Source organism: Seriola lalandi, unplaced genomic scaffold (genome assembly GCF_002814215.2).
Source record: "Seriola lalandi dorsalis isolate HSWRI2012SDOR001 ecotype SW California unplaced genomic scaffold, Sedor1 jcf7180002054901, whole genome shotgun sequence".
NCBI classification, from domain to species: domain Eukaryota; kingdom Metazoa; phylum Chordata; class Actinopteri; order Carangiformes; family Carangidae; genus Seriola; species Seriola lalandi.
In genome coordinates this window covers 4,375,786-4,402,169 of record NW_019525453.1, presented here as the reverse complement: position 1 = coordinate 4,402,169, position 26,384 = coordinate 4,375,786, and the positions used below count along the sequence as shown (strand labels likewise).

The window sequence follows — 26,384 nt, the reverse complement described above, 5'->3', positions numbered from 1 at the left end:
AAGAGGAAGGAGAGTGGGAACTGTGGTAGCATAGTGTTCAAAACCTTATCTAGCAACAGTGTGAGAGGATTCTGGTTTATGACCTTTGTTGCATGTTGCCCTGACTCTCTAAACTCTCCTCTAACTCTCCACTTCATACTATCTATCAGAATCACCTTGAAAATTATCTGAAAATACAGAAATCACACTGTGCCAAAGAGGAATCCGTCTCAATTCAATGTCATATTATTGTCATCATGGAAAAGTGTATCCAAGCGCGTAGTTATGGCATTATTTCCAGCTTCTCAGCAGAAAAAAAAAAAGCCCAATTAAACTACAAACAATTTACCTCTCATTTTCCCGTCTCCTGAGCACCAGGCCAGTTGAAGATGATGGACGCAAGCAATTTCTTTAACACGGCAGCCATGCAAATCACTTTCAGTGTCTCTCCTTCAGCTGTTTTCCCCCGCGGTACTCTAGATTGCAGCCTCCCGTCCTAATTGTTCCCAAACATCTCAGGCCAGCAGCGCGAGTTAATTGAGAACGAGAGACGCTGATCTCCCACGAGACCCTTGCATAAATGAGCATTCCCAAAATGACTATCCACATCAAACTGGCAACCGTAAAATCCGTTCTTTGGATGAACCAGAATTCTGCAGAGCTGAAAGCTTAGGTAGCCACTTAACAAGCTCTACCTGTTTTAGTTTATTGTGATTTTTCCCTGTCCCTGAATGAAGTCTATCACTTGGACTGATAATCAACATGAATTTGCCTTGAGGAACTTTGGCGACCAGCACTCAGTACTCAAAGCTATCTAGCAGCGTACATTTGCTTCACAAAAAGCTTTTTTCTGACTTTAATTGTTGTTACACTACACTGATTAAGCATTGCACTTCCTTAGTACTTTCAAACTCACAAAAGACAGTTACCAAATTATTAAAACTGATGCAGCAGAACCAGAGATATCGTCTTTTTCATCCCACACATTCTTCTTCCTTTTTAAAGCCTGGCACCAACATTACCCAAAATGCAATTTGACAGATGACAGTTCTGTCTGAGATTTGGGTGTGTTGTGGTAGTAGCAGTCTAAATTCTTGTAAGCTCATATCTGTCTAACTTTTTCATCATCAAACTTGTAGTCTTCAGATCCAACTGATGCTGACTCAAGTGACATCACTCTAGGCAATTTATCTGATTTTATGCAGCTTCTTCTGGAGCCACAAAAGGCTTCATATAATGTTTTTTTCACAATGTAATGTTTTTTTTGTAGTAGGACAAGATTTATAGACTTTGATGAGCAAAATTGGTGGGGTTCCCCTTTATCATCCTCCTTAATGGCTTTTCATGCTGCAGGCAACTAGAAAAATTTAATTGTGTTGCGTAACTTCCAAATTAATTGTCGAGCCATTTCAATTTCAACACAAACACTTACAAACACTGGAGAACATATGTTAGACTGTTTATTCTTTCAGAGAGAGAGAGCAGGTTGTTGCAGCCAGGCCCCCAAGGGGTGTCAGGAGCATCCCAGGGGTTTGTTCAGGGGCCCCCCACGGTTGTGCCTTAGCCTACTGCTGTACGCACTCTACACCCAAGACTGCACAGCCGAGCACAGCTCCAACTCCATTGTGAAGTTTGTGGAAGACACTTTGGTAGTGGGGGTGGGGGATGGGGTGTCAGGGAATGATAACAGCTTCTACCTGGATGAAGGAGACCACCTGGTGCTTTGCCAACCACCTACTTCTGAACATCAGCAAGACCAAAGACATGGTTGTGGATCAAGTAACTTGGAGTCGACATCACAGAGGACTTGACATGGACCACACACATCAACACAGCAACAGGTAAAGCCCAGCAAAGACTTTACCACCTCAGGCAGTTCAGAAAGTTCAAACTCCCCTCGCCCCCTCACATCCCGAGGACGTTTTACTCTGGAGCCATTGAGACTGCCTGGTATGGGAGCTGCTCTGTCCAGGAGCAGAAATCACTGCAGAGGGTTTTGCGCTTAGCTGAGCACACCATTGGAACTACACTCCCTGCCCTTCAAGACATCTACACCAGGCGGTGTCTGGTCAGGGCTCTCAGGGTCTCCAGGGACTCCAGTCACCCCAGTAATAAACTGTTAAAGCTGCTGAAGTCAGGCAGACAACTCTGCATCATGAAAGCTCGCACTGAAACACTCGCACGCAATCAGACTGTTAAACAGACAACGCTGCTAGGGTTCAGTATTCTCTTGCTCTCTCTTTACCCATAACAATACTCTGAGGAATATCGCTCTGTCAGACAGTCTTGGTTATTTATTTATTTCTATTTAATTTATTGCTTACACACATTTAGATACAGTACTTGAGTTATTCATTTGCACATTTCTGGTTGCACATTTTGTTCCAGTTGCATATTTCTATTTTATTTGTTTGCACAGCTGGAGACTATCATCTTACTGCACCGGTACTGTCTTGCATGCGACAAATAAAGGTCTTGAATCTTGAATCAGTCAGGGGTCCGTGTGAGACTAAATTAAGTAAACAGATTTATAATGGGACAATATTTATTCAATTATTCTTGTTTATATATATTGACCGCTGCATTACTCCTCTTCTAGACCTTATTTGCTTGTCTTGCCAAGTCAATAAAAAGCTAATAATATTTATGATAATGGAATATAAAGGAGTAAAGGGATTTTTGAAGTGTGAGATTTGTTTACAGTGAACTTCTCAGTTTTACTTACGCATGTTAAAGAGCAGAAATTCAGTGTGCAAATCTCATAGCAGTGCAACAAGTAAAATTACATTCCCCTTATGTTAGCATTTCTGTGTGCATGAATTATCACGGCTATATACGGGGTATGGGGAAGAGTTGAGGGCAGGCAGCTGAAGCTAACATGGTTAGCATTAGTCACCCCCTTCTGAGGCACATGATCAAAGAAATGTTCCAGCTGCTAAGTGGATGAAACACAGAATGATGACTCAGGTTGAATCTTCAAAAGATGTGCAGGCTTTGACAGCGAGAATGAGGGTAGGCGGTGGGCATGATCTTCAGGGGGAGGCAGCTTGTTGACATATCTAATGCCAGGTCCCAGACCATTTATAACGTTCATAAAGAAATGGATATGATGTGGCAACTCCTTACAATTGCTGGTGCAGTGGTTTTGAGAATAATGCCATGACCGTGACTCTTAGATCATGGCAGACCTCATTTAATGGAAAACCAGATTACAAAATATTTTGTATGCATGATGAACCTTTGCTGACTGAACGCTTCTCAACACTTACTGTAAAGAGACTGACACATTTGGCTGATTGCGGCTGAGCTGGACAACCATTGTAATTATTTTACATTTTCTGACAGAAGTTTTAAGATACATATTCTAAAGCCCCTAAAAACTTGGTATTAGTATTTCTGTATGACATTAATATTAAAAATAAGACATAATCGAAGTTTGAAGGCATATTTAGTTGTCATTTATTAAGACTAATCTATTTCCTCAAGAGTGTGTGGGTGTGGTTTGATTAAATTTGATTCACAGTGACCAAATAAACGCACAAACTCCCATCACCTTCTCATTCAAATTTCGATTGTCGCACTGAAGTGTGTGACACCATGATTTTCCAATAGAAGCCCGCCTACCTCAAATCAGTGAGAACAGAGAGTGCTGAGAAAAACACAAATACAGAATCCTGTTATGTGAGGTAACAAAAACTCTGGTTTTGGCAGGAAACACTGTGTTCATGTAAGATCACACTGATCAGAGTAAATAGAAGACTGGGAAAATAGGTTTTCAGGACTAGAGGTGGTGCACAGCAAAAAAAGCTCTTGTTTGTTATGATGGTCTTGTTATAACAATACTTATTTACCTAATGCTTTCAAATGTCATGTTGTCCTTACATGTACAGTACCTGGGCAAACTTTTTAAAAAACACAAACCTACTGTAGCTGTAGATAACCTGTGTTTTTTTTTTTTAATTTTCAATAAATTCCCAGCACATTTTTCAAAATAAAAACTGAAAACAATCACCACAAAACACTACTGTATGTGTGAACTTAATTTACTCTCAGCCTTTGAGTTGAACTGAGGCGAAACCTTGAAAACATAACATGCTATGCTAATCTTTACACCCCCTGTCGACCGCTTGACCCAGAGTGGCTAAGTAAAACAGAGACGGAGAGCGAAGGGGAGAGTAAAAGAAAACGGAACGTGTGTGTCGTGTCGGTGCGTCCCTGCGGAGCTATCATTAATTAAGCGTGAGATTGGTTCTCTCCACTTCCCACCCCTGTCTTTCCTTCTGTTGATCCTGAGATGTCGAGGGATTCGCCACTTCTCACCTCCAAAAAAGAGGCTAGTGTTGGTGAAGTGGACCAAAAATAGATGTGCGAAAAGATACCAAAACACACACACTTTTTAGTCTACACATGCACACACACCCTACTCTTTAAACACTGTGTCAGATGCCTATAGCTCTCTTTCAGCACTGCAATACATCACGAGTGATAGCTCAACTCCCTCTACTCCCCTACCCTGAGGGGTGGAGAAATCTGCCAGACTGGTACAGGTCCTCTCTTTACCTCTCACACCACGGTATTTGACAGCCAACTGGGGAACTGTAAAATTAAAGGCCTTGGCAAATGAAATTCTGTGACACTGCAGTGTGAATAAAGGCAGACACTGCGAGGGGGGCTTGTGGAAGAAGAATGAACAAGGCACCATCTCAGAAGCAACACAAAAGTGAAGTGAAAAGTTAGTCTTCTAAAATCTAAATTTTTATTGCTAAGTTACCAAAGCGCATCACCTTGCATGCATCTAACAGCCGCATCCCGGGTATTGACAAAAGAGGTATCATTTCATCATTTCACCTTGAAAAGGAGAGTGCTTCATATAAAAGCATTTCATCGCACGCAGAACTTTATTGACTTCCTTTGATATTAATAGCCTGTGACACTAAATGCCATTTTCCCAGAGATGCCATGTTTTTTTTTTCCTTTTATCTGATACGGCGACGGCGGTGTAATGTATCTCAACACAGTCATTATCATTATCACTGATCACTGATGCCACATATGCCTGTGTTACTTTTGCTAAGGACCTTCAAACCCCATGCATGAAGGCTTGACACCAGGTCTCTTTGTGTCAGTTCTGTCCAAATCACAGGGTACTTAGTGGCTCTGACTCTGGCCTCCCCACACCTGCACTGATAGAGACATACAAGTGTCAACGCTGACATAAAAGGCCATCATCACTGCACACCAGGCAAACTGCTGTCGAGGTGAAGTGGCTGATAACAGTGGTCCCTGCTTGTCGTCCACCAACCAACCTCTTACCCCCAACCCTGTCTCACCCGTGAGGGAGAGTTATTGCTTTAATATGAACAACGAATGGTTCAATTTGTCCTCTGGGTGTCAAAGAACTGCTCCGTGTGATTACTTTCTTGGCACGGCAGTAACATTCATTGGCTCGGACTCAGGACGTATTGGAAAAAGGCCTCTGTTAGGCTGGACTGGGTGAGTGACAGATAGAGACAGACAGAGACAGAAAGAGAGGGAAATGTAGAGAAAGAGAGCAGTGGCGATACCGGATTTGCACACCTCAATGAACAGCAGCACTTCAATCCTCGATAGAATGAGAAATACAGTATTCTGACCTTGAGTGATTTAACAGGGAAAAAAGCAGCACGGCTACAATCCATCCACGCTCAGCCACAAAAACACACATAATACTGGAGCAGTGGAAAGAGGTTTTTCTTTTTTTTTTTTCTTGTTTTGACATTTAACTTTGTCACATTCTAAATCTGATTATCAACAAAACAAAACATTTAGCCCACAGATAGTTGTGTTCCATACAACTCAGAGAGCTGATGTCTTAAGTATACAAATCTCTCACCAGAAAAAATCCAACTGAACGCCACACTACACCACACTCTGAGAAGTACACAGTGTATTTAACATGGATGCTAAAATTAGCTTGGCTTATTCAGCACATAATTCCCTGTAAAATAGCAAAATGTCATTTTACACTTTGGTTTGTGAGTTAGCTTTGGCCAGAGCTAAGCTAGCTGTTTTCTCCTGTGTCCAGTCTTTGTGCGAAGCACAAAGCTAACCTAACCAACTGCTGTCTTTAGTTACATACTGACAGATATGAGAGCAATTTTTAATCTAACTCTCTGCGAGAAAAACAAAGAAACGTGTTTCCCAAAATGTAACACATCTTTTAAGATAATTTGAAAAATATTAAGATGTGTTTTTTATTCAGATTTCCTTCAAACAGGGCGAGAGATCTGGAGCGTAACATAGTGCAGTTAGCATGCGTACTGCAGTTCTTGAACATCTCAAGAGCATCCACGTTTTTTCCCTGTTTTAGTGTGTCTTTCAAGCACACAGAGGAGAGCAGTTTAAACATTTCAACTGTAACTTCTGACTTTGAATTGGATCAAACACCAACTCAGTTGTAATTCTGCATGTTAAAGAGATATACACACAAACGCGAGCTCCCTCACGCAAAACATTTTCACCCCTGAACTCTCATCCACTCACACACATGCACTTGTACCTCTGTATCTCCCCACATCTCCCATCAACTGCTGCTGTACCTGAATAGTGGGTGGTGAGCGCTGTTTCCTGGTGGTCGTGGTGGACAGGGTGGTGGTGGTCTCAATAAAGGTGGTAGACATCTCCGGCGGTACCGAGGTGGTGGTGCGTGCCGCGCCCCGACTGGCTGGCACGTCGCCCACCAGTCGCACGCTGCCGTTCACCTTGATGTTGGCGTGGCCCTCGGCGGCCATGTTGAGCACTTTGAGGCCGTTGTAGTAGAGGCCGGAGAGCTGGCCCTGATAGGGCCGCTTCCGGTCGTTTCCGCCAATGGAGATAGTGGCCTGAGTGTTGAAGATTGTCAGCTGCCGGCCTGGTACAGGAGGGAGGATGGAGTATTAATATGTGTATGAGGCAGGATGAAGGAAGACAGATAACGCTGTCACAAAAAGCACTACGTCTTGCCATGCACCACCTTTATGAGGGACTACACTTTGACTGCAAAATAGATGCAGTGATAAAAGATTAAACATATATGTTAACACTTTATATATCGCTTTACTGCTTGATTATATGAGAGTGGATGAAATTAAAACTAATGGAGATGTAACATGCATTTACACTAAGGAAAAAGTAGGTACAACTTCACCTTTCTGTTCTTTTTTAAAAGACTGCAGCTAGATGTCTATAGTAGTAAGGCTTTTTCTTTTGATATACAATCTTTTGATATACAAGAAAAAGCACCACTGAAATAGAGAACTAATGCTGAAAACAACAGACGCTATGCAGCTATAGCCGCATTATTAAAAAGTAGTGAACACATGCAGGTGTGAAAATATATATTGGAACATGATCCAAGGAAACTCTTAATATTCTCTGGACAAAACAGTGGACTCATGCGGTAAAATGATTAATAAATATGTATATAGGCGTTGGCACATTATGATAGAGTATGAGCAATACACACTCACTACATGTCATGGAGAATTTCATTAGGAGAAGCCTAAATATCATTGTCAAAACACGGTGCTCATGCATTAATTATGAAATGAAAATACACAACTTTCACAATGCAGGAATCATAATTAAAAATCTCATTGTATAATTTACAGACACATAGCACAGCAAGCTTGTTATATTTGCGGCCCTTGCACAATTATAATACATAATACATTAGGCATGGAATGACAGGGACAGGACATTCATATCACAGAAGCGAAGAATGAAATTGCACGTGTGGAGTCATGCATGCAGCAGTAATGGGATTCTTCAGACCTGTCTGTGTTTTAGCAGTTGTTAAAGGGACTTTATAATCAGGTTAAGATGTTTATGTGCAATGAACTTTAAATTCAGTTTATAATGATATTATTATATGTTGAAGAAGAAAATTTAAAAAAACGCACCAAAGAAAAAAAAGGGGGAGCAGACTTTTTCAATCCCCGCAAAATGTGTTAAACATAGACGAGGTGCTTACTTGATAGTCTCAGCTACTGAAAAGCACAGCTCTATCAGAGCGCAGTGCACCTTGGCAGGCTCACTGTGCAGCTTTGCGTCAAAAGGGCTCCAATTAGCTCCCCATCACCAAACAAGTGAGTATTTTATAGTGTGTGATGTGTATAACCACAATCAGATAAATTACAACAGGGAAGGGTACCTGCCGTTTGGAAAGTTTTCAGGGGGATATGCCCACTGATTAGTTTGTTCTCAAACATTGCAGAGGATTTGAGCCAAGGGAGCTAATTCTCCTCTCAAAACAATCGGCCCACTGTTGCAGCATAGATAATGGCTTCTCCAACTCAATTCTGCACAAGAGATTAGGAGCACTTGATACTTTAAATCTTGTTGCTGCACCGTTCATAAAATCTCTTCCCAGTCCCTTTAACTGGACACGATGAGTCAACAGAATTCAAAAAGATGACAATGACAAAAAAGGGTAAATAAATCAAAAATAAAAACAAAGGAGAGGAAAAGTACAAAAAGTACAGTTTACTGTTTTACTTGTTTTTTAAATGGTTTAAGGGATGGTTATTCATTCTCAGAGGTCGAAGGGGAACAAGCCGATGAAATGACAGAAAATCAAAAGAAAAACATTCTAGAAGTTCGATAAAGATTTACCTTTCTCCTGAAGCCAATCTTCTACTGGCCGGGTATATTTGAATGGGACTTTCTTACTTGCCATGTGATAGCGCTCAATGTCGCTGTTGCCTTTAAAGTTTGAGAGTTTAACAAACAGCTTGAAACAGTTGGCAACGGCAACAGACATCACAAATTTATACAGTGGTTTATAATGAGTTTTATCTTTGTTTAGAAATATTTATAGAAGCTTTATGATGATTTTTTTCTTTCTCAAGAAGCTTTAGTTTAAATTTTTAAAAGTCATATTTATAAAAAGCACACTCCACACCAAGAAAATATCTATGGATTAAAAGCACAGCACATATCCATAGCAGTCAAGGAAACAATAACCTGCTACAATAGGTAAAACACAGGAAATACATCACAGTCTACATAACAAGTCCTACAATACATTCAACATATTTCATTGACAAAATGAGGGTTATCAAGTGGTTAAAAAGACGTGTATTAACTGCCTTTCTCTGAAGCAAATTGGAAGTAATTTATGTGCACTAATTCTTCCCACTGGACACCACCCGCTTTTACATTTCAAGGGCCAATGAATGATTTGGTTTAGTAGCTCATTTAGAGTAAAGGAGCTGTGCAGCAGGTTAGCAGGGAAAAGGGGGGGGGGGGGCAACGTTCGAGGAGGAAGTGGTAATTTGAGGTACTGTGGACCCATTGGGAGGGAAGTCCCATAGTGACACAGATTTGAGGAGGACAATGCATACAAATTACATCATTACTGACGTGGTGGGAGGCCTTTTGGGTAAAAAAAAAAAAAAAAAGGCGCTACGCCCCAGCTGCCACATTCCCCTCTTCTGAGACCATGGCTAATGTGCTCCAGGTATATGAGAATAGACGATAATGGACTGGCTTTTACAGAGAACATTGTGTGTATATTATATCTTGCATGATAGGATTTCTCGTTGTGTATGCGCCAAGATGCAATATTTTGTCTGACAATCACAGGAGCATTCCCTCTGAGAGCCACCGCGATGTCTGTCGACGCTGACAACTTGAGACGTACAGCTCTGTTTTCAAACACTTTGAGGTATGACAAAAGAGTGTGAAGGCTGTATAGAATTATGAATGACACCGTGATGTCATTCAGTACCCGTGTTGGAAGGTATTTGGAGGAAAAAGAAGGTACCGGTGCGGCATCGTTTACAACATGACTGAAAGGGCAAGGCTTCATAATTGTGAGGAAAGGCCTCCTGGAAATGTGTCCGGTTTGGCTGCTGGAATTCTCTCAGGTGACTGAACTGTTTACAGCATCATTCACACACACACGCACGCACGCACGCACGCAAGCACGGAACGCACACACACACTTGTTTTACTATATTTTGGGCAACCATCATTGATAATGGATTCCCTAGCCGATTACCCTAACACACTGAAACCTGATTCCAACCCTTAAACCAAGGCTTTAGCCATTTAACTTGTGGGCTCGAGCATTTTGGTCCACACAAAGCTGTTGGATCCAGCAAGTATAGTGGGCTCCTGGTTTTTGGACACCACAGATACAGTTAAACAAGCCTTCACACATGCACACACATGCTCATGGGGATCCACCTGGCTGAGCTTTGACATCATGCTTATCCCTGTACCAAGAAGGTCTTCTGCATCTTATTCAACCTGTCCGACCTGCTGATTGAAATTGTGGAGCGAATCGACCACAATTTTATTGAATTATTAAATTTCATTAAGCCACTTATGCTCCAAAGTAGTTATAAGTCATACGCTTGTCTCAATTTCCCCTGCTTCTCTCTGTTCTGTCTTTCGATAGTCCCTTTCTACCTTTTCGCATTCAGGGAGAAAAACAGCCAAGTGCTCCGTTTTTAGCCAGCGGGGAGGGAGTGTGGATATGGCTGCAAGGGAGCTCAAGGAGCTAAAGGACTGTGTGTGCAGCGTGCCAGCAGGTTAATCAGCAACTAGCAGGACTCCCTCCCCATTCCTTTGATCTCCAGCAGGTTTCGGGTGGCAACCAAATACACTCTGCTCTGGACACGGGCCACAGAGGGAGGCATGGCGGTTGTATGTGAAACCAAAGGTTAGTTTGAGGGTGTGGGTTGAGGACTGGGGCAGGAATAAAAGGGGAAAGAGGAGAAGAAGCATCTACAAAATGTTACTGCAATCTCTCCAACTTGTGTCTTTTGGTAAATGGCCCAACTGCAGTCTCACATTGTTATTTAGCTGGAGTGAAATCACATCTGAAACGGGGTGGGGGGGTGGGGGGTTTAAGCTTGCTGTGCATTGCTAATGGCGTGGTCTCAGGTACAGCTCTTACATTGTTCTGGGTGATTAATGAGGTGACAGTCCCCCTGTAATGAATACACCACAAGCTAATTGTCCAACTAATGAGAAAAATTTCTCTAGTTTGTCAATTTGATATTCAATTTCTAAAGGTGACTTCAGAACAGATGACCTTGCCAATAAAAGCACTATTGTTTATTATAAAATCACACTGCCTTCAAGGTTTTTGGGTTTTTTTCCAAAGCAGAGTGGACACATATTTCCTCACAGATTTTTCATAAACCTTTCAATTTACTGGAGGAAAGAGGAAAGTACAATGTAGTGCCATTATGGGTTTGATGTTTTGTCACCATCACATAAACAATGTTACTGGAACCAAAATTTCAGTTTTTGGGTCACAGACACACTTAAACCCAGATTTCTATGTACACAAGGGTAATTTTGGTGTTTTGTATGTAAATGTATGTTTATTTCTGTTTTCCTTTTTATAAAGGTCTGGCTTTGAATATTAATCACAGACAACCTAATTTTTCTTTTCTTAATACATTGCCAAAAGAAAATATAAATTAAACCCATATGACTTCCATAAAATAGCATTTTTACTCACTTTAAATAATGTAATTCCTTTGTTGCAATATACTAAGGCAGGACATTAGACAGTGAGGGGTCAATCTGAATGTGAGCCCATGTAGCATATGTAAGCAACAACACAATTTTCTTTGTAAAAATAAAACGTTAACTTCATAAGCAATGAAACAAACCCTCGCTCATTTCAATACACTCATTGTTTTGGCAGTTACAGCCTGACTCGGTCTGGTATGACCAATAGCTACTACTGGCTAATGTAAGCTAATGTTAGCAATGTGGTTTGTGGCCAACTACTATGTGTTATACTGTGGCATTATATATTGGTGAAGGTGTAATGTACTAACTTGTGCAAATATATTAAGTTGTATATATACATTTTATAAGAAATGTAATTTTATTCTATTTTTAGATTTTATATAGTCTTGCTAACATCTGGCCAGGGAAAACAGATTGAGGACAGATTAGCCTTCAGGGCTAACTGACCTATTGACTCATTAAAAGTTATTTTTTCTGTTGATCGATGAATATTATCCCACTCAAGTAAACTAATAATATAAGAAATAAATACATTTGCTGTGTTTAAGAATCTCATGTTATTATGCCATCCAGTATCTTGTGACTGCCACTGTTGCTCCTGTTAAAGTTACATAGTTTTAAGTGTAAACAGTTAATTTGATAGTACTGGCAGAAAGACAAGTCTCTTAAAAATCTGAGAGGATTTCTGGTTGGTATTTTTAGTTAAGCCTGGTGAAGCAGCATGAGGTCACTACAGAAGACGCAGTGTGTTCCTGGAAGGTCAAGTGGCCATTTCGTGGGACCTTGGAAGATCCTCAAAACATATTTCCTCACTCAGCTTTTCCGTTAACATAGGGACACACACACACACACACACACATACGCGCGCACGCACACACACACAAATAAAAAATTTGAGAAAGGCGAATTTCATGTGGCTTTGTCGAATCAGAATCCAGCAATATTTAAATCAAAATGTGTTGAAGGTTGTGGAGATGAAACAGACTGGCTGTGTTTCTACTAATAAACATTATCTACATCTACATAACTTTTTTATTTTGTAACATAAAGTCTCGGAATATATTCTGATGTGTATTGCATTTTTTGAAGCACGCACTGTAACAGTTAAGTGGTCTGATGCAAAATGTTTAACGCTAAAAAAATTTTTAAAAAAAAGGCCTGCATGTTATTGGATGATGCAGCTAATTTCTGACAGTTTTTTGTGTTTGCTTGTTTGTCTTTTCGCCCTAATGCATGCCTTCACCATTTTCTCCCCCAGCCAAAACAATGTCTAAATGTTTGGTGGCAGCTATTCAGTCAACACAAACACTGGCACGGCGACAGTCGTCTGCTTGTTTGTTGCTTCGTTTTATTCAGTTTGCTTGCCAGACTAATCTCACTGGGGTTCCATCACGGGGCTGGTGCTGAGAGTGTATCAAAACTGTGAAAATGGCTACCGTGACATACTCCTGGCATTTTCTCCATTTGGGGATGATAAGTACATTTGATATACTGCGGGCCTGTCCAAAAATCATCATTCTGCAGCTCAACACCATAGCTAGCTGCTGCAGCCCCTGGTTATGAATATCCTGCACCACCCACCTCCCTTCCAATCTACACCTGACTTTCATCTTTGTCTCTCCTCCTCTCTCTTCCTGGCTATTCATCCATCTTCTCAAGTTTCTCTCGATTCTCTCTTCCTCTTCAGCCCACCATCCACCCAGCTATCCTGTGTTCCTTCATCTACACGCCGCTATTCTCTTTCTCTCTGTCTCTCTCTGGTGCAATCAGCCCTCTTTGCTCTTCTTGGCTGAATCAGGCCTCTTCAGCTGCAGCCACGTTTCTGGTGTCATTTATCTACATTCCCCTCACTCTCCATTCCCTTTCTCTTCTTTTCTTCTCTACCCATCTGTCTATATGTCAGCTGTTTCTCCCTTTTGTCAACTTATTCCTGTCATCTACTCCATTAAATGCTTCAGTATTCCCTCAGTGGCTGCGTTTCTTTTCTATTCACCCATGTCCCTCTGTTTCTCCTGCTTGCTTTCCCTCTATCCTCCTTCCATTCTCTCTCAGACGTCAGACAAAGCCAGGGAGTAAATTCATCATTTATCAGGTCGCTCTGAAATTTATGGTGTTGGAAGGATGAATTAGACTGGCGGCTTCTACTCTCAGCTTAGTCTGAATTCTGAGAGCGACAGAGATTGTGTCTCAGATAGGGCTAATCATGTTTGGCCCTGGGGAGGCGTGGGGATTTATCTCGCTCCCGAGGAATTGTTTTGTCTGTATTTCAAGACAAAGATTGGCAGATGTTTTCAGTGCGCCTGTTTCAGGTTGTGGGAGTCGCAACATTGTGTGCATCAGTGCAGGGATGACGGTGTTTGCATGTGTGAGTCTGAAAATGAACACAAGGCCATTCTCATTATGACCAACCCTTTTAGACCCACCACAAAGACTGGAACACACACACACACACACACACACACACACACACACACACACACACGCACACACACGCACGCGCACACACACACACACACACACACACAGACACACTTTCCCCGAGGCCTAAGCAGAGTAGTTAGGCCAATGGTCATTCATCTGAGACAACGCCTGAACCTCAGCCAGCCCCGGCAAAGTGTGATGCACAATTTCCGCCCAGCTCGGTCTAATAATTCTTTGATTCAAAGATTCAAACTCACGCAAAAAGATCATGTAATCCAAAATCAAAGAGCACAGGGATTCGGAGTGTTATATAAGGAAATTGGAAACCCTCTCACTAAACAAAGACAAGCCCCTGCAGTAATGTGGGTTGTCACAAAAGTACACAGGATTGTAGGAGAGATGCAGAGCTCTGATGAACACCGACTGGAAAAGGATGAGAAACGCGCAAGAAAAAGGAATTTGGGGACAAAAAAGAATGGAGATCTGACAGGGCACCGTTAGAGGGGGGAGAATAATTAGAGAAAGGGAGAGACAAAGCGGTGAACACACACATATACACTACACACCCACACGCAAACACACACTGAACACGTGTAAGCTGCAGGAGCCTGATGGAAACGCTGCTGTATGGGATCAGTGTGGGTATATTGTTATATAGAAGAATGGGACTGCAAGGCACAGAAGTTCTTTTCTGACTTATTTCTCAATATGTCCAGCATTAAAATGCACAATTTTTTATTTTATGAACCTCTTTTGTGAAAATCCCTCTTGGTAAACTGTGTATTAATTAAATATTACCTTACAAAAAAAAAAAGAAAAGAAAAAGAAAAGACATTTAAGCAGATGTCTTGTGGATTCACTGGCAATTACATCCTTGGTCCGAGGATCTTAATAACATGTTATTCTGAACCGTCAATAAAAGCAAAGCAAAAACATTTAAAGAAACGCATCATTATGGGTTATCACAATGTTGCCCTCACAGAATTTCATGTAGTTACAACAGTCTGTCAGCCCTGATGACAGGGAACTCCAAGTAATTGCTGAGATCTGGGAACATTGACATCGCTACAACATCATCCAGCGGGGAAACAAAAGTAGTCAGATGATCAGATAGGTTGCAAACAAGCCAACTGTGGCAGTTTGCATCATTCAATTATGTAATGAATTCAAACTATAAAGCTTAATGTTTCAGCAGCTAGTGTCGGAATGAGCTTAACCTCTGTTCTGTCAAAGTCAACACCTGGGCTATAAAGCAGAGGTACTAACATATGGCTCTGTCTCAGGTTCACTGTTGTTCTTTCAACATGTCTTACACACTCCCTGCACACTTAATCAGCTACACCTATACAATCTAATGTAATCCAGTACGTCAGCTCTGCTACACTGTACCTTTACAAACATTCTAATGGCCAGTTTTTGATTAAGCTTTCCAATATGTGCTTATTTAACTGTGCTTATTACTGAGGTCATAGTTAGTGGTGGTGTTATACTGAACTACATTATATTAAAAAGTGTTCCTAATAACCCCCCCCCCCCCGCTTGTAAATGGAGTGGGCAAAACATTAGAAACACCTCTCACTACAATGCAGCTTAGTTCAACACCACCGCAAACTGTGAAGGAATTTTCTTCCTTTTAGTAACACTAACACTCCAAGAGGTCAGGAATAACAAACTCACAGTGTTAGACAATGGTTCACTGTTTAGTTTCTATTATACAGCTAGGGTACCCAAGGTCTTTCAGATAAGGAGGCAGGGAAAAGCATAACTTAGAGAGTTATGCAAATCCAGTTCCAGTCAAGGATGAGTGAAGTAGTCAAAGGACAAGTCAGAATAATATTAATCAGGTAAGAACGTGTGACAATGTGACCAAAAGAGTCTTTAACACAGATAGGTTTAGACTATATTTTAGCCTTATTTGGGTAAGGCACAGAAGAGTGTTGCAACCATGTGAAACCTAGGAATATATACGCCCTATAGGACTGGCCATCTTCAGTAATTGGTGTGGCACTATTCTGAGTCCCTTGTTGTCTGAGTACTGCTCATCTTTTTTCTCCTTGGCACTAAGCTTACAACAAACCCTTCTGCCTGAGAAATCTGAACTCCTGGTGATCGTCTTTTTCTCCAGCTCACAAGATATCAACCTCAAGAACTACAACCTCAATAATGAACATTTAGTTAAATTAATACCTCTCTGAAATTGTCAATCAAAACTGAACATTATTATCTTTGTAAAGGTAGAATTTATGACTCAACTGTTGACCTGCATTAGATTTTAAATACTGTGACTGGTTGTAGATAATTTGGGTATCAGGTATAAGATACATGCAGAGCAGTATGAAACAATTGCACCTTCGCTGAAGGGCTGCTGATGCATCTTCAATGGTTTTACCCAACATCATACACTTTTTGAAGTGCAATTTTTAAAAAGGTTCTCAGCTGCCTGCTCCAGAGACTAACTACGACCCAGAATATAATTTTTGTATTATATGCAGATCGCCCTGAACCTAGTAATAGTTGCTGCTAAGAAACATATTCTTCTGACCTGGATGTCGCCCACTCAACACTGCTTGCACTTGCACACTGGCTCAAGGAGATGTTACTTATTGCACAAACTGGAAGACGATGTCTTCTCAACCCCAAAACAGAGAATAGATTTGAGAGAACATGGGAACTTTGTATTATGCCGTATTCATACTTGTCCCTGTCACTTGCCCTTGCTCCTGAGATGCACAGTAAGCACTGCAATAACATCTTGCCAACAACAACTTAGTCATGTTATCTTTCAAATTGCCGGGCAGCGTTTTTGTTACGTCTATTATAATTTCCCTTTCTCTTGTTCATTTATTTTGAATTTTTTTTTAATAAAAAACTCTAATAAAATAGAATATGGAAAAAAACACAAACAGGGTTTAGGTAGATTATTGACATCACATCATTTGATGATAATAGTCAGCACACTTGAAATGTCAGTAATAATCTCTTATTGCAGAAGGACACTGAGTGTGCACAACTACAGCAAGTACAGTAGGTTAAAGGTGAAGCAAACATTTCTCCAGAAAACTACAACACCATTTAAATAGGCAGTTACTTTACTGTTGACCTGAAATAATTGTAGCTAACCTGGAGGTTTGTTTTTAAACGCGTACGATCGTCTGACTCCTCGTGTGGCTCGTCTCACCAATATAAAGATGGACGTAGCCTCTGTGACGTTACCCGTAGGTTTCTGAAGAGCGCTTTTGAAGCTTAGAGTGGGCTACTCCACCGTCGCCATCTTGGCAGTGCCTGACTCCCAGTCTTTGGGGACTGACCTTTTGGAGCCAGCCTTAAGTGGCCACTCGAGGAACTGCAGTTTATGTCACTTCTGTGTTGGCTTCATTTTTCAGCCGCGGAGGTTGCCCTTTCATGAACATTCCTAGATGTCTGCAATGTACTCGCCAAGCAAAGTATTATGACTGTTATGCAGCTAAGGCCCAAGTTGTAATAAATTTGATTTATCCTTTAAGAAGTAATTTATGGACAAGCAATAAAAATGGAAATGCCTGTGATTCTGCCCAAAAAAATTATAATGAAAAGGAGGTCATGGTGCTGCCATTCAAAGCAAATCCCAACACCTCTATACTTTTGAGGGCCAACTTTACAAACACAACTGCTAAGATATCCAATTTACACACCCCAAGCTATTTAGCAAACAGCTTTGACTGACAAGCAATCCACCAACACCTTTGTCCTCACCTATTCCCCACCAGGGAGAGAGGGCATGCCCAGATCCGGTAACTGTTTATTGAACGACCTGAGATCCTTGTGGTGGCTGTTGCCTTCAAGTTAAGTGTTAGGAGTGTGAGAAAGCAGTCGATGAGTCTGCACCCTGACATGTAATTACTCATGAGATGACAACGCCTTTACAAGGGAGGGAGGGCGAAAAAAAAAAGAAAATCAATCATTGTTGAATTACTATCACTGAGTGTCCCGCAAATTACCTGAGCAGAAGAGAAAAAGAAATTACCATGCATTCGATCTCCCCGACCTCAACTTCTCTCCAAGACGGTGGCAGGCAGACAGAAAAGGGAACAAACCTCAATGGGATCACTTTGAAGGAATCCAGATCTCAAAATGAAGCATTCTCTCTGTTGTGCATTTCTTGAACCGAGATGCAAACTGAACGGCCGTTTAGCAGCGATTTCTGAAAGGACGCAGGCTTTGGATTAAAGATATTGACAGGCGCATTGATAGAAGGTTGAGAAAACAAAACAAAACCATTCAATGCTGATGCAGGAGACACTTTGAGATAATTATGACAGCGGTAGGGGTTCAATTTGCAATCTGAAATGACTGGCCATTAAAGATGGAGAACTGTCGAATTACTGTGTAGTGCGGGGGCCGAGATCTAAAGGAGAATGACAAATCTATCTCTGTGCAAATATGCAGTCACATTTGTCTGATTAGTGAGTGTTTGTGAGTGCGAATGTGTACGTCATCTGTGTACATGTGCGTGCCACATGTTATGGACTTTCTCAGTATTTTCCAGCATTACTGTGGCTATAACGCAGTTATGAAACCCGTCCGACTTTATCTGGTCAAAGAAAAGCGAAAGACAGCCAACGGCAAAAGAAAGCCAGAGACAGAAGAGATTAACATCACCTGCGCTGGCACTGAACCAAACCAAAACAGCATGCCAGGTCACGCCAGGAGAGAATGCTGCCCTGTCCTCGGTGAAGGCATGCAACTAGGAGCTGTAGGGCTGCTGAGACATAGGGCTGAGAAGTGAAAGGGATCAACTCCTATTTGTTTGCTCCTCACCACTGGGCAGCATCAGCATTTTTGAAGAAAGTTTCTCTTGTTTCTTTATCAGGTGTTTCAGTTTAGCTAGTGATGTACAGTTGTATTTCTGTTCACGTTAGCGCCACATCTGGAAGCGGAACACCATTCAATCTTCAGCATTATCCATTTATTCGACACCTGTTTCTGTCCAATTGTGTCATGCTGCTATGGCTCAATTGTACCTCAGAGATCAATGAAGTTTCGTATTATCTTTTGTCATCCCAACTTCTCTTTTCCTCAACTGCCACTTTGTGCCCGTGTTGCCCCCCCCCCCCGTGCATCTTCTGTGTTTGACTAAGTGAAATTGAAGAGTGGGTAATAACAAACAAGGAAACAAAGGTGGCTTCTCCTAAGATGGCTAACAAGGAGACACAGATATCAGAGAGCAGGAGAGGCAACTCAATTAAATGGACTGTTAAATACAAGCAGGAGAGGATTTTTTCCTTCCTTCCTTCCTTCCCCCTCTCTCTCTCTCTCTGTCTCTTTCTCTCACTCTCTCACCTAGCAAGCTGAGCGGCACATCTCTGTTCCAAACAAAGGGAGTGCCTGAGCTCCCAAATGGAGCGGGCTCTGTTTGATGACCCCATTTGTATTCTGCTGCTGTGCTGCTTCTGCTGACCTGGGAATGAGAGATACAGGCAGGCAGCAGCTTTATCTGGCCAACAGGCCACCCTTGGTTTTTTGCCTCTATCCTCTCCTTGCTTGCCCACCGACCAAATGCCGCTTGGTCCCTTAAAATCCCTTTCCTGAAATGAACCGGCCAGATGTTGCACAGTTAATGCCTCTTGGAAGACAAAAGATTCGAGCTTGATGTGCTCCTCTCCTGTGGAGTCAGGTGTGAGGGCATAAAAGAAGTTTTTTTTGAGGAATGGGTTGCCACAGGAGCATAGTGTGTGCCACTAATGTGACTGCACGCTACCTTGTCCTCAGAGATGTTTTACTAAGAGCAACAGGACAAAGTTAAACTGTCTGTATTAGTTGTTTTTGCTTGTCGGTGGCGCCCCTTGCTTTAACAAATATAGGTGGTGTCCAGTGGTTTTAAGACTATGATTTCATTCAAATTTTTTCATAATTTCATCAGACAAAGCATTTAGAGAGGCGGTACCTGTGGGAAAGTGCTCATTGACTGGCCAGTTGTCCACCTGCAAGGTGGCGTTGCCCCCGTTCCTGGTGAATCGGACCAAGTGGTATTTGCCATCGTTTACCGCTGTTGTTGTCTCCTTCACACTGATGTCCACCGTCCCAATGTTGAAAGTCACGCCCACTTTGCCTTGCTCCTGGAAAAGACACAAAGAGAAGAAGAGCAGAGAGAGTTGATGGTCTGATTTCAATAAATCTTTCAGTACATTTTACCGAACTGGTAATTGACATCAAAAGCAGTGCGTGCGCCTTCTCTGGAAGTCATGACAAATCTGTCACGACTGTCACAGCTTTTATCACAGATTTTAAAATTTGAACTGCTACTGTACCAAAATTCCACCTACATGCATTGTTGTTCAGTAATGAATTAATTATACAATAAACTAACTGTAAAAAAGTTCAATAAAGCTACTTGGATGAATGCCCTCGGCTGGTGCTAATGGTGAACTACTCAGAGAACCTGAGGACGCTTGCGCGTTACGCTTCATTATACCACTGTAATGTGATGAAAATAAGCTGCCAGCAGAGATTGTAATGATGAGTAATGCTCCCTGCAGCCTGTCACTGCGAAACTGGCAGGACAGATGCCTTTTCCGCCGCGGTCCTTACAAACTATATGAATACCATATGTTTTGTTTTAGCTCCTAACGCTTAACCAGTTATACCATGACCGTAAATTGTGATGCCACCCCATCATTCCCCGACTCCTCTCCGCTCGAACCCACTAATTTTCACGAGCGCCACAGTGTATTTTATTGTGACTGCGTGTGTATTCGTGGGCATGTAGGCGTTACAAGCAAAAGGTTTTAGAGCGGAGGCAGGGCCTGAGAGAGTGGCGATGGGGAAGAGGTGTTTTTTCTGTGTCATTTGTTTTAATCCCCCACAGGGAGTCTCTCAGTGTAATTACCTACTTTAGAAGCCCGGAGAAGAGGGACTGTTTCTCATAACAAAACCAAAATTAGGGAGGCTCGCACAGGGGGCACACACATATTGTTAATTGATCAGCTGAGACAGCGGCCCTGCACGGCTGACTGAAACAGTGCAGACCTGGATAATGTCAGGCTGAATTTAACGGCGCTCGTCAGCACGAAAGCAAGATTGCCGCAACTTAAACGACACAACACTTAAACCTGCTGACCTCTATTTAATGTTACAGGCTCTTCATACTGAAGAACAGCACTTAATAAGGCCAACCTATACTTAACACAGTCTCCCAGGCTTTTACATCCTCCAATATACTCCAAGTTGAAGAATGTATTAAAATAGTACCAACAGATTATTATAGCAAGCCGGAGTCCATAGTAATAAATGAAATGTGTCATTTTATTGGTGCCAGCATGTTCTCAGACTTAGTTTTAGCAACACATTTTGCTGAATCTGTTTATTCTGTATTTTTGCTATATTTATAAGAAAGATAAAAAAAACATATCACATCAATAAGGAACAAAAATCAAGTTTGTTCCTACATTTCTATCTTTTAAGTGGAGCACCTCGAAAACAGGTCTCTTTTCAGTCCTCTAAATCAGGATCCTGTTTTTTGTTGCTACGCATCTTTTTAAAGTGCAGTGGGGCAAGAGGATATTCTTGTCTTGATTTAAGGTACAGTTTGTCCACCACAAGTAATGTTTCCTCGAGTTTTTAAGGAAGTAGAACATTTCCCAAAGTATGCAGTACAATGTGAAACCCTGCAGTGACTGTGCAGACTGTAGTTTCCGCGATAAGTCTTTTTAACTGCCAAGGCAAGTCAAGAGGACCTGCACTTTATTCAATGCCTCACTCCTACTTAAAGTTCAAACATCCTTTGTCTGCTTAGCAAACGACATACAGCACAACATTACAGTGTGTGTGGACCACAATGCAAGGAATGACAGCGCGCCTCTCCTTTGTAACAATCTCCAGCTCGGCTAATAATGGAGAAAGAATGTCACCAAAGACATGAGAAAGCCATCTCCTAAAAGCCCAGGTAGGGCGCAGAGTGGGAGTCAGACAAGCAGAATATCTGAATGTGCACTTTATGTCTCTGTCAGAGACGCTGTAAATGGGCTCTTAATTTAAGTAGTTGTCATTAAAACTCAGAGCAACAGACAAATGCATACGATAAAAGTGCACGCGCACAAGTGTACAGACATGCATGCTGCTCATCTGGCAGCAGATACACATAATCCATGCACCTAGACGGGCCAAAGTAAGCACACACACGGATATGTTGATGATTTAATGTGACAAGGTGACGTTCATTGTGTGTGTTGTACCGTGAAAAATACTACTAAAGCATCCTGGCCCTCCTGACTAATGACAGGACCTTTTCCCTGGTATGAAAAAACAACATGTCTGATGGCCTGAGCGCATACAAAGCACAGACAGACACATCAGCACTAGTACATCCACTGTGACCTTCAGAGGCTCTGGCAGCCCTGGCTCTCCTGTGTAGTCGCATCAAAGCCACATCACCGACCCACTAATACCTACAAACAAAGACAGATCGTCACCCCCCTGGCCCTGGTACAAACAAACAACAAAACACAGCAATTGTACACCTCTGTAACCGTTGCCGAGCGCCTCCGGGCAGTGTGCAGAGAGGGAACTGTGTGTGGTAGTGCTCTGCAACAGCAGACCTCCTCCCTCTCTCTCTTTCCTCCTTCCTCTGCACTACTCCTGTTGTCCGGCTACCCTCCCGCCTTCGCCACCGCCACCGCCACCGCCACCCACCTGCCTGCCCACCCCCCAATGCTGCAGCAATGTTTGATTGACAGATCCAATTACGTTTTTTATTGGCCTGTCGCTCGCGAGGCGGGAAGGCACTTCATTGTCTCCCGAGCAAAGGGGAAAAATGGCTATTGTTCTCTTAGTGGAAAAGATGATGGCCACTATTCCAGGCGTAAACAAATGATGCGCAGAGAATCACTTCCAAACTTACACACACGTGAATGCGAACAGACACCAAAACACACACACACATAAAGTCATAGAGTGTAACCTTGCACTACAGAAGCCTCGTTTCACACGTCACATGACAAAAAAATAAATAAATACGAAGCAGTGTCCAAACATTCAATCAGTCGCCCTCACTAACTCGCTAAACAAACAATAAATATAAAACTACAGTATGGAAAGTGGTCATTTGCTGGTATGATGTGCTAAAGCCCTTTCATAGTCTAAAATGCCCCAACACTCACACTCACTCTTTTTTTTTAAATGCCAATCACGAACACTGACTGTTTTACAGCCACAGGAATAGAATGAGATTATGCCGGCACTTTGTTTGTGCGTCACTTAAGTGCACAGTATGTGTGGGCATGTTGTGTTCACGCTCTGTGTAACTAAGACTGATAAATGTAATTCCAGCGAGAGAACCCAAACCCCCCCTCCCCGCCGCCAATCCCCTCCTCTCATCCATCCCCTTTTCTGCTGCGAGCTGGCCCGGGCTTGGCACGAGGAGCTCCAGCGGTCCCACGTGACCCGGCACACACTGACATCAGTAATCAGGCCCGCCGCAATCCAATTCAGGGCCGATCAATGCCTCCAACACACGGAGCGCCCCAGGCAGAGTGAAAGAGAGAGAATCACTCAAAGCAGTGGTGGGCGATCCTGCAGACAGCCATCACAGCCCTCAGCAGACAGCTGCTGTACAGGGCACAAGCCGCTCACAACAGACCCCATCCCCAGCTCTCTGAATGGTCATTCTGTTACGCCACAGGCAGACAGATACATACATTTGGAAGCCATTTTATGGAGGCGAGATGGGTAGAATTAGCACATTTAGCTCTGCTGGGGAGAAAAAAGCTGACAAAAGAGGTATGGAGAATGAATAAATTTATATAGTTATGTGCCGGATATCTTCTATACGAAGATGTGCATTGAAAGCACTTTAAGCTCAAAGAATGTTATTAAAGTGATAGTTTTTTTCACCCCACAAAAGGTATCGCATTGCATTCAAACCTTGATTGAAATCTGGTACGAGCACAGGGTAGTTGTAGTGGGATGACTCCAGTGGATCTATATTAAGTCTCAGTTGGGTAGGGAGGAAGATCTGATATCAAGAATGTGAACATGTCCCAGGGTGGGAGTTTGGGTTACATATCCACCCTTTCATCTGACATCAGTGCTCAAGTTAGCTTTTGCGGTCAGGGGCCATCAAAACTGGCTCATGGAAGCAGCAGAAGTAGAATCAATAGAGTGGAGAAGCTAGGACAACGTGAGACACGCTGGATTGATGCACCTGGCCTTCACAGCGCCAAAGCCATTTATCGTCAGTAATTGACAGAGATAACTCATAGATGGCGCAGTGATTTGTAGCTGTCTGTTCTTGTGCGTATCAGGCTCTGGAGTCAGGAATTCGCCGAAGGGTGGGATGTTAGAGGCCGCTGAGGAGAGGTCTCTGTGTGTGTACTGGCCGTTAGTGCAAGTCATTTCTTCATGTATGGAACGCACTGACAAGTTGTAGAGCCCAAGGACAGGGAAGACCCTGCATGGTTTTATTTATTTTTTTGTTTTTTTTCCATGGTCTTGAAATTGAAAACACTATTGGTGAAATTGAAAGCCTGGATCACAGAAAGAAAGTCTCTATTTAGAAAATAAATGGATCAGCTCTAGAAAAGAAATTCACAATATGTGCAACTAAACAAGTGCGACATTTCATCCACTGACCCTGCTGTTGTCACACACCTGCTTCAATCTGAAAACTATGACCTGAAAAGGTCCGGTTCACCTACATTTACCAAAACAAATAAACCATAACCCAATTTGATGAAGGTAAATGGAATTTAAAGTTTAAGTCTATTTAAACTATATTTTTCTTATTGTCAACAAAATCCCATTAAAAGACCAAAACTAACGGTTTTGTTGATCTCGCTGGCATCTAAATCCTGATGTAGGCTATTCCTCTTTGCCCAAAACTATTTAAAACACAGTAGTAATGACAAATGCTGTTTCAGGAAATCACTCAAGCCTTTTTAAAATATGAAACTATAAATTTGTAACTCATTTTTAACATTGAAAATGTAACATACATACAAACATAGTGAGAAACATACTGAGAGGTGGACTATAATGGACTGCTGATGTGTTCCCTGTGTTTTCATGGGAGTTTTTAGCCAAAAAAAAAAATGTGGTCTCTTCACAGCACTGAATGATTTCATTTACAAACTTGAACAGGAGTGTGTCTCTCTAAAAACAATGTCCTCAGGCTATTTTTTTGACAGAAAGTTGAAAACTTGGCACAGAGTTCTGGAGATTATGCAGAGTAACAAGGTCAATAACTCTAAAAAGAGAAGTTATTGCTTTTAAAAAGTAATTTTTCAATGTCTTGGGCACAATAAAAGAAAATTCATTTCATCGACATTGTATTAGTGTGGCAAGAGAAATCTCAGGGACTGATATCTCAAAACCAGGTCAGACTAGATATCATAGATCTATACAAATGTTTTGTGTTTCTTTTAATAATTTGAATGAACTGACTAATTAAGCATGTGTACTGTAAGTCATGGGCAACCATTGGCTTCGTCTGGTCCTTTATGAAACAGTCTTGAAAAAGAAATTAGAGGGAGAAATATATCTATTTTACTGTCATGACTAAAGCACAATTTGATATAGATGCAGCTGCTCATAGCAGTGATGCACGCATAGTGGTGCCGACAGACAAGGACCACAAAATGCTATTAATCTTGCGAAGTTATACTCTAGAGTGGGACTGAATACAACACTGCAGACACAGTTTTACTTTCTCCTCTAAGAAGGGTTCCTGGCTTTGTACAGTGACAGTCCGAACGCACTATTAAAATAAACATTCCTCTGAAAACTGTGAAATTCCATTAATCATTAATTGGTTCAAACGTTCATTCAGACATTCATAATCAGCTGCAGAGCTGTTGTGAGAGGCGATGTGTGAGGATACAAGGCGCAGAGGCCTGGTGCCTCTGAAATATTGATCACACCTAAAAGAACCCAGAGGTCTAACACAGGCTATATTTCACACCTGAGAGAGCCAGGAACAGCTTCATCGAATGGACAGGAACAAAATGGCTTCCACCTCGCTTTACTTAGTGCTACTGTAGGTAATTGCTGTGGTAATACCAGCGAGTCCATTAGCCAGTTGGTTAATGCCCAAGGGTGCCAGCTAGTGTTAACCCAGGCTGAGGAAGAAGAGTCATTGCATTTTTAATACAAACACAAGAAGCAGCAGCGTTGCCGGGGAAGGTAATGGCTTTGACTCCTGCGCTCGGGCTCAATGTCAAACTCTGAGCCTCGCTCTTTGATCCTCTGCCGCAGAATATGAATCGCGCAGGGTCAGCCTTATCAATTATTTACACCCACTCTTTCTCTATTTCCTGTTTGTCCGCTTTTGTGGCTGTAACTTGCCCTGACACTAATGGCGGACGGCCTGGTGAAAACATTTATCAATGTTACCGCAGAGTCCTCTCCGGCTCCATACTATCACTTTCAACCTTTTGGAACTTAGAGTACTGACACTGCACTGATCCTAATCATCGCTACTTCAGTACTTAAGATACTTT

At 42.0% G+C, this 26,384-nt stretch overlaps 1 protein-coding gene across 2 annotated transcripts in view; it reads right to left on the bottom strand.

Moving 5' to 3' along the window:
* The window catches only part of nrxn3b (neurexin 3b), a 282,518-nt gene that overhangs the window by 24,991 nt on the left and 231,143 nt on the right, over positions 1–26,384 (bottom strand). For both annotated transcript variants that reach the window (XM_023430082.1, XM_087180355.1), the window contains 3 exons: positions 19,838–20,009; positions 8,611–8,700; positions 6,558–6,868 (listed from right to left, as the gene is read on the bottom strand). In XM_023430082.1, the coding sequence (XP_023285850.1) occupies positions 6,558–6,868; positions 8,611–8,700; positions 19,838–20,009 (573 nt within the window). The remainder of the gene's footprint in view (positions 1–6,557; positions 6,869–8,610; positions 8,701–19,837; positions 20,010–26,384) is intronic.